General features: G+C 38.4%; 1 protein-coding gene across 1 annotated transcript in view; it reads left to right on the forward strand.

Moving 5' to 3' along the window:
- The first annotated feature begins 1,400 nt into the window (after positions 1–1,400).
- The window catches only part of LOC148480523 (T-cell surface glycoprotein CD8 alpha chain-like), a 45,562-nt gene continuing 34,840 nt past the window's right edge, over positions 1,401–12,122 (forward strand). The window contains exons 1-4 of the mRNA XM_088454255.1: positions 1,401–1,464; positions 3,779–4,129; positions 6,680–6,775; positions 11,815–11,940. Of these exons, the coding sequence (XP_088310381.1) occupies positions 1,404–1,464; positions 3,779–4,129; positions 6,680–6,775; positions 11,815–11,940 (634 nt within the window). The 5' untranslated portion in view covers positions 1,401–1,403. The remainder of the gene's footprint in view (positions 1,465–3,778; positions 4,130–6,679; positions 6,776–11,814; positions 11,941–12,122) is intronic.

The raw sequence follows: 12,122 nt of genomic DNA on the forward strand, positions 1-12,122 counted from the left end.
ATGTAACATCAATAAGTGCGGAGAGGACTTCCGCTTTACCGGCGGTGGTCTTATAGATCCTAAGCTTTCTAGGCTCAGGTCATGCAAAATTAGTGCATTTTGGATAAATTCCAATTTTTTTCCAGTCCGCTGGGTATTTTAGGCCATCAATATCCATGGCTCTTGCTCCGATATACAGTACTGTATGTAGAATATGTATTAATGTACGGTTGCAGTAACGTCGAAATTCAAAATGTCGACACCAGAATGTCGACACGGCATGCACGTCAACTTAGCCAAAATGCCGACATGGACATGATGTTGACACTGTCATATTCTCTACACTGTGAATGTCGACAGGCACAATGTCGGTGTCCATGTTAGTATTAGATTTAGGGTTAGGCTGCAGTTAGAGATAGGGTTAGGCTAAGGCTGCAATTAAGGTAAGGGTAGGGTTAGGGCCCGAATACACGAAAGTGCTATGTCAACATAAGGTCCATGCTGACAATCCTGCCATGTCGACATACTGGTGTACTTATGCTGTTCTTAAATATAGCCTTGTGGATTTGCCAGGCACTGCTGAATCCTGAGCCAAGTGCTTGAAAAGATCTACAATTACATGGATTCAATGGGGTCCCCAGCCTACATGCGCCCACAGTTTATTGGTCCCGACACTAGCACTTTACCCGATAGGACTTCATCCACTAGTAACAGGTCACACTTCACCGGAAACACCGGAGAATGATTTTGCCCAGAAAGGCAGTAGGAAATGACAGCAGGAAGAGATCTCCAGATGTCCTAACATCAGGGTGATCATGCTCCTTTGTGTAAACTGGGGGCCTCTTTTTGTCAGTGAGGCCAATCAGGCAAGCATGATGTAAAGCTCGGTGCAAGCCCATGACAGTGCCAGAGCTTGTTACCTAGGCTAGAACCTATCTGTTCCAACCATGATGAGAGACTGTTGGATGGACAGCACTGACCAGGAGTTACAGCTTCTGATGGATTGGTCAGGACCTGGTTAAAGAGATCTGTAGGTGGCTTAAGACTTTGCAGATTTTAACAACATTGGGGCGACATTGGACTTGGTCGGTGCTTTGTCAGCAGCGAAGAAAATTATCGGGGAGGGGGGTAATGACTCTGATGGGACATTGCCCTGGGGCTGGTTGCTGGTCAGTGCATGACTCAGCAATTTCATTAACTGTAAATTAAAATTAAAAAAAACTTCCCCATTGCATACAATAATGACTTTTGCTCTGCATACGGTGAAGGATTGCATACATAGCTGCTATAGGCATTATGATACACAACTGTCTCTCCTGTGATTAGCACTGAGTGTGTCTGACATCACATCCCCTCTGGTGGAGACATCTCAGGAGTCAGAGTCACATCTTATATCAGCACAGAGTTGGGACTACAGCAGAGTAATGGTGTGTCACATTATGGCAACGCTCGTCTACCTTCTAATGTTCCTCTGCCTCTTCTCATGTAAGTTATATTTTAGCACTTATATTTCCCATTGTGACATGCAGGACAGCAATTCAGTTTTTCAATACCAGCTGTGTTTCTTTTGGCAGATAGCATAGGCAGTGGTAACCCTCACACCCCATGGACCTCCTTACAGTGCATGTTTTCCATATCTCCTTGCTGGGGCAGAGACGTATTCAATACTGTCCTACACGTTATAAAAGATCCAAAGGTGGTGCTAATTATTTCTCTTATGTTTGTAACTCGCATGTGCTTCTTTGGAGAGCTGGAAAACATGCACTGTTAGGGTGCCCTGAGGAGTTTATTTGGGAAGCAGCATCTGATATTATATATTTTGTATGAAATAATGTATTAGTGTCACTCATTGTTACACACACTGTGGTGTCATTTCTTTGAACGTTACTCTTTTTACTGTGTGGCAGGAGACCCGTTATATCTTATATATATATTTATCTTATAGTTCCCAAACCCTAGACACAATGTTACGTCTATAGGTCATATCGTTGATAAATATTATCGGTGTTTGAAGGAAATGTTAAAAAATTTACTCCTAGCCTTCACTTTTCTTTAATTTGGTTTGTGTTTTTGAAAACTTTTGTAAACTTTTTTTTTTTTACCCGTTCCATATCTGACAATCTCTATCGCTCTCACTGTTAAGAAGTTTAAAAAAATTTTTTAGCAAGGTGTAAAGAACATTAAAAAAAAAAAATGAAGCTTGAAATCGATACTTGGAACTGATCTCCCCGTTATAAATATGCCACTTAGTAAAGAGGACATACACAACATGACAAAAACAGCTAAAGATGCAGCAAGTGTATATGGTATGTCACTTTAAGCAAGCAGTGCGTTTTAAGACATTCACAAAGTATAATGGTGAATCTGTGTCTTTGCAAGTTATGGATAGGTAGGCTGGCAGAGTTCGCTGGGACTTGCAGTTCCACAATAACCGTTGAGATACAGGCTGACCAATATTTTTTTCCATAGGTACAGTATACACATTCCAGATAACACATGACTGAGATTTTTACTAAAATATGACATTTATGAGAACAACAGGAAGGGATAGAGAGAGAAAGGGCTTATTGCTGGGGCACTCTTAAGTGTGAATCCGTATTCAATTCATATAAAATTTAAATTTTATTAATACCTTTAAAATTAAAGGGCACCCATGCTGCACATTAGTCATCCAAAGACTTTTTTCTCACGGAGTATAATTATCTAATTTATAAATATATCAGGTGTATAAAATTATTTAATACACCTGTATAATATATGGCGAACATATTCAGGCAGGGTAATATATCCCCTATATTTGCATAATCATAGAAATATTATACTGATAACGCGTGAGGATGATTACCCTAGTAACCCTTAATAATTAATAAACTGATGCAATGCTGTGTACCGTTAGTCCCAATTAGCTTCCTGTATTCACTAACCTACAGTACCTGGTATGCTCATGTGGTCTCCCGTTCCAGTACTAACCAGGCCCAATACTGTATAGCTTGCAAGATTGGGCATATCCAGTATGGTATGGCTGTAGGTTTTATTTATACAATCAGGGGAAGTGTAATTGCCCAGGTACATACATAGAGCAAGAGTGTTTGTAGGACTGTCTCACATAGGTCCAATTTATTCAATGACACAAAATTAAAAAAAAAGTAATGCACCAGCGTACTTTATTGGTTTCAATTTAACACATTTAATTATAATTCCATAAAAGATCACTTCTGTAATATATATATATTCGGAAGAGTACTCCATGCAATATCTTGTTGACATATCAATTTGTACAAATGCATGTATCATTTGTATAGGCAAATCCTGCCTTTTTCATCAAGTCACAGAGAACATGAATATGCGCTATTCAACAGATATTAGGTTCAAAATTATATCTCTCATAGTCCAGATGTGTCCATCCAAAATCAATTGTCACAATGCACAAACCTTGTATGGATGAGATTTTTTGAAAGCATCGGCAGTACAAACAGGTTTCTATCAAGCATATAATCAGATTCTGTATACGTTTGTGACTTATGTACTGAATCAGCAGGCTCCCAGAGAACGTGGCGTATGTTGTTCAAAGAATTACAACATATGCTGTACAGGGAGTTATTACCAGGCAGTATTCAACATATGTAAGGTTCCAGAATAGGAATGAGAACAATATTGCAAAACACAGCTGAAGTACAATAACAAATTTCATGCATGTGGACTTGTTCAAACATAACATGTGAGTAAATTAAAGTACATTTTCATGGGTTGATTACATTTACCCCTGACCTATGGACTCTGTGTTATACACCTACTTTAGGTTCTCACCAGCTGAAGCTAAAAGGCCCAGAGGTGATGACCGGCTTTTCGGGACAGATGCGGCTGGAATGTGTGCCTGATAGAACAGATCTCTTGGACTTCGGAGTGTTCTGGTTCCGTCAAAGGAAAGAACTCAAGAATCCAGAATCAATCATGTTTCTCAGTAACACGAAGAAGGAAGTATACAGCAGTGATTTGGTTAAAAAAGATTTCTCGGCAGATAAAACCGTGTCGGCATACATTCTAACCATTAAATCATTTGGCCAGGCAATCCAAGGAACTTATTATTGTATGATAAATAAAAACTCAGTGCTATACATCAGCCCGGGTCTACCGCTCCTCTATCCTGAAGGTAAGGCTCAGCACTCGTATATTAGATCTCTGTGAGCTTTCTTTAGTTCTGAAATAGGAAGTTAAAGCAGTGGAAAGGAAAATAAGTTGGATCTAGACTACAGATGAGGAAGCCTCACGTGGTTCAGTTCCTGTATTTTCCAGGAGACAACGTCGATAACTATTCTTTTAGCAAATCTATTTTATACCTGTTTCACTCTAAAAAAAAAAATCACTTATGAAAAAGTGTCATTTGTTATGATAATAATAACTTCCAAAAGCGGATAATATACCCTAAAAGCAAACTTCCTATGATCCGGTAGTTAAGTTGATTGTGAGTACCATGAGCCTTCCTAAACTCAACATATATTGCAACCTGTTGGGGGTAAATTTACTAAAGTGAGAGTTTTTAGAAGGGGAGATGTTGCCCATAGCAACCAATCAGATTCTAGCTATTATCTTCTAGAAGGTGCTAGTTAAATGTTAAGTAGAACCTGATTGGTTGCTATGGGCAACAGCTCCACTTCTAAAAACTCTCACTTTAGTAAATTTACCCCTTGGACTCATCTGTACTCAGATCCTTGGCTTAGGGGTATCATGGTGTATGATACAGGTGGAACGATTTTCTAAAGATAGGAGATAAACGGGAATACATCAATATCTCTTTGTCTGACGCCAATAAATAGAGGCACAGCAGCATAAATCACTCATTCATGTCTAAATGTCAATTTGTTTGGTATCTCTTCAAACTTTGTATACAATGCATTCAATTACAGGACGACTAGACCAGAAATGACACGTGCATTATATAAAAGAGCTACTGATAATATTAGCACAGTAGTTCTCATGTAGCTCCTATGTCTTAAGCTTATGCACCCAGTGGTTTACGTGCCCGTGATACATTGGTTTGTCCATTTAGTAGACCCTAAAGTAGTGATCTAGAGATGAGCAGAATATTCCTAACTGTTCTGTGAAACATTCTCTTTGTCCCGCAAAGCTATACGCATTTTATTGGGGGAAATTGTCCTTAATTGCTTCCAGTCGTACATCGGCCGGCCGTACTAGACAGCAGAATGATTGGCTGACGTCTTCTCAGCCACCGATGATTTATATCGAGTGAAACGCAAATGTGCAAACACGTTTGGGGAAATCCAGAGAACGACAGCGGAAACGCCTAGGTTGTACTCCTGGAACTTCTCGGCATGAATTGCTAATAAGCAAATAATATAGTTAGGATGGTACTTACACATATGTGACCGCAAGAGCTGCTGCGTGTTGTAGATACAGCCTGGTGCATTATAACTAACAAGCCAAACGCTGTAATGCAGGGGATTATAGATTTGTGAGAATTGCTAACAGAGCTGCCACATTTATGACAATTGCCACCCATAATCGTGGCTAAAATCATTAATCAAAACAATGTTGTAATTAAAATACCAATGCGTTCTCACTTGAAATGAAATAAATAAACTTTAGTAAGATCTAGAAATAAGTCTGGTATGAAAAAGAAAACCAACAGGGTGCCCCTATCAATTATCCGTAATTACTTTGTAGCTGAAATGTCGGTGGAATGTTATGATCAGCAATTTGTCAAAATCACCTATTTTTTTTCTTTTTAAGGCAAAGTGACCCCCCCCCAAAATAAAAAGACAAATCATTGATCATTACATTCCCACCTGATGTGTTTGCACTATTGCACTATACTTTTCTGAGTCCATTTTAATTTCCATTAGAGGTACGTGTCACATGATCACTCTATAGTGGTGGGTGTTGTACTATTTTTGGTACATGCCTGGCGACCCCTGAATCTTGCAGAGGGCCGCACTATATGTTGATGCTATTTTTGGCAAATGTCCGTTTGCCCACAGTGACTTTATTGTGGGTAAACCGGACTTTAAATGGAACTAAATTGGATCAGTCACAGCTACTGTATGACACACTTTCCTCCTTGCTAACATTTGCATGAGTGTTACTCGTAAACCTCACCCAATATAGGACAGGTTCTATTTTCAGAAATGTACAATGTAACTTTAATTTTTCGCTATCGTCAGCTTGATCAGCTTTCATTTTTGAAATAATATTCAGTATTCTGTAATTAAATGAAATCTAAGGGGGGATATGTATCAAGCCTTGGAGAGAGATAAAGTAGAGGGAGATAATGGGGGAAGATGTATCAAAGCTGGGAGAGAGATAAAGTGCTGACCAATCAGCTCCTAATTGTAATTATTCAATACAGTATGTAAGAGGTGCTCACATGAGTTTCTGTGAATTCTGTTGGATGGTTTGAACTCCTAGTGGAAGTGAAAAATATAAAATTCTGAAGGGCAAGTTCCAATGGAAAAATGCGTGAAGAGTTGCGAAATGCGTTGAGTATTCTGTCGAGCAGTTTTTAAAATTGTGCTCTGCACATTTGCAAAATCCAGCAGTAAATGACTAAGTAGGCCTCTACCACCGACTATCACTACCAGCAAACAATCCAGTTCTCACTGTTATCCCGCATCTGTGTACGTATATTTATTTCGATTTTAGTTTATACATTTATAATCACGTTAGTTGTGTTTTCGGATCTTAGTGACAACTCACAAACCAACTACAACAAAAGCGTCTGCACCAGAAATCACCACAAAAGGCAAAGGAGACGCGTGTGACTGTTCCTCAGGAAAAACAGGTATGTGCAGGGAGACATTAGGCGGGAAATGCAATGTGTTTAATAGTACTGTATTGCAGAAACAGTCAGGATGAGATCTGGTCATACAAAGTCCTTGTATAGTAACTATGTGGATCATTTACCCTAATTCACTGTGTTCCGATATTAGTTGAATGTAGCCTTCTAATGGTAATATAACATTTACATAATGTGCTCGTCATAGAGGGGGAATTCATTTAGGAGAGAGATTCGTGCTGTGACCTCACCCATTAATATTCTGCGGGCGCTGCATGGTAATTTAAAAATAAGACCCTGTCATGTGTTGCAATTAAAAAGCTCACCTCCGGTGTACAAAGGGTTAAATCCTGATTATGCGACCTGTGTGGAAAACGGTTCTCATAGCAAGTTCACCTTGCAAAACGATCCCACCCATAACACAGTGTTAGCCCTGGCAAGTGGCCATCGTAGATGTGTAACAGGCTGCTTGATCTGGGTCAGTGTGTGGTTTGCATTAACACATGTTACTAATAATTATGTTTATGGTGCAGGAAATAAATGGTTTTAGTGTTTCTTTTCCTTATATATGAATTTATTGATGTATATTGTTTCTTTCCGTGCTGGTGAAGTCTGCAGTGTGGTATGAGATTTCAGTATGTGTCAAACAATTAGATAACTCTTTTATTTAGGGGTGATGATGTTTGATAGTAGTGTGTAAGGAATGGTAAAATAGTAACATTGCAGCATTGTAGGATGTTGCAGGGTAGAGTGCTGTGTAACATTTACACGTAGTTTAGCAGTCTCTTACATGTTTATTCACTGACATAGGGGCCTAGTTACTAAGCTGTGTTAAGCTGGCCATACATGGGACGATTTAGAACACGATTTTGGCAGTTTCTACAGGTTGGACAGACCAATCGTTTGCAAATAGTTGTATTTTGAGACTTCTGCGACCCCGATGCACGTCCCCGCCGTCGTCTAGTTGGATCGCAGATCAGATGGTTTTGCAGAGAGATCTCAACTGATCGTATACGATGTGATACATTTCTATGCATCTTATCCTATGATCTTAGTGATCAATCGTACACCATTTGACTACATCTTATGAAGATATTCAAGGGAAATCGTACAACTGATCTTACCAACTTTGAATCTCACCGTGTATGGGGGCCTTTAGGAGACAGAGTGAAAAGTGATAAGAAAGGATAAGGTGCCAGCCAATCAGCTCCCAACTGTCATTTTTCAAATGCAGCCTGTGAGATGGCAGTTGGGAGCTGATTGTCTGGCACCTTATCACTTTCTTATCACTTTTCACTCTGTCTCCTAACACTGTTTAGTAATAGTAACTAGACACCATAGTTTCTGAGCACAGAAGACTCTCCATGACAAACGCCCATGAATTACACTTGCCACACACTTAAAGATGATCTTTCCGACCAGCCAACTAGTAATGTATGAGGAACAAAATCCAAACCGCCATTTACTTCCAAACAGCGAAAAATGTATGGAAACGGTCTCTCGGACACGGTTAAATCCATTTGTTTGAACCAATTGGTCCGAATGACTGTTTGTCCATTGTGTGATTTGAAAGACAATCTTTAGCTGTGTGGCCAGACTAAAGCTGGGTACACACTTTACGATATATTGTATATAGTGTGTACATCCAAGCCGTCATTCACAGTAGTCGTTCATCGCAACATCCCATCCGACGATGCAATGAACGACGCTATGCTGTTACATTCAGTGTGTAATGACACATTGTGACGTCAACCAAATTCACCGTTACACGCCTGCCCCACATTATAAACCATATGTATCTGCTTTAAAGTGAAAGTGACTGGAAATACAAAAATCTATTTTGTTTAAAGGGTTTTTTTTTATACTATTACTCTTTAATTTAAAAAAAAAAAACCATCACAATTTTTTTTTAGTAAACTGGAGTACCCGTAGGAAACCCATGCAAGCACAGGGAGAATATACAAACTCCACACAAGTAGGGCCCTGGTGGGGATTTAGTTTTTTGTTTAATACCCTGCATTTCCATTAGAATTTTATCTCTTGCAACCAAACCATCTTGTTCTCTGTGTCATTTGTACTTCCTATATTGCAACAGTGACAATAAAAGATGCCACCAAAAATAACAATAATAATAATAATAGCAAAAATTAGTATAGCTCCCTGAAGAAAGAATAAAACATTTACATTGTTAATATGCTTATTTATAATATGATGATGATGATGATGATAATAATAATTATAATAGCAAAAATGAGTATAGCTCCCTGAAGAAAGAAAAAACATTTACATTGTTAATATGCTTTTTTATAATAAAAATAATAATATAATAATAATAATAATAATAATAATAATCTCATCATCACCATAAATAGTATTAATGCTATTGTCTTGCATGGCGATATTGTAAACATACAGTACATTGAAATAGATAAACAAACAAGCAGCCCCAACTAGTACAGCTGTGTGATCTTTTTTGATGTATAGGGTATTGACATGTGATGGAAAATGTAGGGTAGACCACATATCAAAACAACTTCTTTTTTTTTACATTTTACATTTGTCAGTGTCACTTATGTTTTTTTTATGATTTGTAACTGAAGTATGTGCTTGGATTAAAGGAACCAATGGTTTTAAAGAGAAAACATATGGGGCCAAATGTAATAGGGTGAGAGTTTAGAAAATGTTAGAGTTTAGCAGTAACCTGTCACATTGGTTGAGTTCTATCTTCAAAATGGGAAAACATCTGAATGAGATTTTAAATCGTGAGAGTTTTTTAAGTCTAAAAAAACATGCAAGTTCGCTCTGTTCGCTCTGTTTTTGGGACTCTATTACATTGGCAACGTTTAAAAAGTGTCAGAAACTCTCACTTTTCTAAACTCTCACCCTATTACATTTGGCCCATGGTCTCTTTATATAATGTGTTTGCAGCATTGCCGTTTTGTGATATACAGGAGGCAGTGAGTCCAAAATATGATGAAAACCAGAGCACACCTCATACCCATTACAGTAAATACAGTAAATACCTGGACAGTGCACAAAATAAGTACCCAAATCATCACTAATAAACATATGGGCAGCCTTCCCTTTCCCTTCCCAGTTAAACTTTATTTGCACAATTGGGTGTGTCTTAGACACATTCGATGAATCAGACCGGGCCTGCAGCCATCATCATCATCAACTCACAACAGGCTCCCGGTTTTGAGTACCCACATGTCATGTCAGGCGGATACATTAGTACTTTGGCCACATCTCCATGCCCCCCATTGTGCGGCCCCCTTGTCATGGCGCGATGCCAGCGCCGCTTCCCAGGCAAAAACAAACGCACATTTCAGAGATAGAATCTTTTCAACTTATAATAGATAAGTAAACCAAATTATAAAAAGAAAAAGAACACTGCCAAGTTTAAAAAAAGTAACAAGATCAAAAGAATTTTAATTTTTTTTTGTTTTTTGAAACTTGACTGCAATATGGTGCAAAATCTAAAATAAGAAATGTTTACATTGTATCATAAACATACATTTTAAAAAAGTAAGATCCCATTGAAATCCTAACTTGAAATTTCTTATGAATTGTCTTAAAACGTAAAGGAATACATCCAATGTTTTTGAAGAGATCAGCTTACTAGAATATCCACAAACCACAAACCTGTCGCTCAGAGCATAATATAATTTACAGGTTAGACCCAACCAAAGCTAATCAGCACAATAGACCAAGGCATTATTATAACAACTATACATTAAAAATGTACAGGGTTAAGCCAATCTAGTCAAAGTATTAGACCATTCACAGGACTAGGCTGACCTATAGCCAATCAGAAAGTTAGACTATTCAAAGGACTAGACAACCAGTAGCCAATCATAGTGCGAGATCACCAGTTTGATTGACTACAGGTTGTCTAATCCTGTGAATGGTCTAGCTTTTTTGGCTATAAGTCAGTTCTATTCCTGTGAATGTTTTAATTTTCTGATTGGCTACAGGTGTCTAGTGGCTCCCCTATTTGAATTTTGGACTGTACTGCAGCTCCACCTCTGGAGCCACCACTGGAGATCACTCTCAGGATTAGACAACCTGTTGCCAATCAGAAAATTAAAACATTCACAGGAATAGAACTAACTTATAGCCAAAAAAGCTAGACCGCTTTCAGGACTAGACAACCTGTAGTCAATCAAAGAGCTAGACCACTCTCAGGACTAGACAACCTGTAGCCAATCAGAAAATTAAAACATTCACAGGAATAGAACTAACTTATAGCCAAAAAAGCTAGACCGCTCTCAGGACTAGACAACCTGTAGTCAATCAAAGAGCTAGACCACTCTCAGGACTAGACAACCTGTAGCCAATCAGAAAATTAAAACATTCACAGGAATAGAACTAACTTATAGCCAAAAAAGCTAGACCGCTCTCAGGACTAGACAACCTGTAGTCAATCAAAGAGCTAGACCACTCTCAGGACTAGACAACCTGTAGTCAATCAGAGTATTAAAACATTCACAGGACTAGAACTGACCTACAGTATAGTCAATCATAGAGCTAGACCATTCACAGGACTAGACAACACGTAGGCAATCAGTGGTAGACCATTCACAGGGCTGTGCTACTTCTTACTCCCCACCTAACACTTGGTTGCTTATGCTCTGTTGCTTATGTGGGTGTTATGGTCACAATGTAGTAATGTATCTTATACATGTCCTGGTCCTGCATTGTATTGTATTGTATTGTTAGTCACTTTTTTGGTTATATACTTTGTAAGGCGCTGCGGAACACTTGTGGCGTCATACAAATAAACAATAATAATAATAATGTTATTCTGCGTAAAAAATGGAATTCATGAACCGAACGTGTTTATTTCATGGACTTTTTTCAACATACATGTTTCATGGAAGCTGCTTGAAAGAAATTGAAGTAAAACAATCTCCATGATACAGTTATCATCATAAGCACTTGATTTCCCTGTCTGTATGTGAATTATATATAACAAGCTACAGAGAAAGGCATGTAGGTGGTTCCTAATATACTGCATCTCTAATTGTTGTTCTCTCTTTTAGCCTTAACACTGAAAGAGACGGAATTCTTTGGTTTCATCTGTGATCCGTATGTCTGGGCACCTCTGACAGGACTATGCAGCCTTCTTCTGATCTGTCTGCTGGTCACATCCATAATGCTCTGCTGCCGTAAGATATTATCATACCTTTATATTGACCTATGATCCACCAGTGCTAGAGACATACAGATTCTGCCTGTAACAAGACTATTTTCCATAGACCCCCCATCCTTTATAATTATAGTCAATAATGCCAAAGGCTATTATGATCTTTAACCTGTGGAAACGATCGTAACTAATATACAGCTAAAT

Source organism: Taudactylus pleione, unplaced genomic scaffold (assembly GCF_031769625.1).
Source record: "Taudactylus pleione unplaced genomic scaffold, aTauple2 ptg000611l, whole genome shotgun sequence".
NCBI lineage: Eukaryota > Metazoa > Chordata > Amphibia > Anura > Myobatrachidae > Taudactylus > Taudactylus pleione.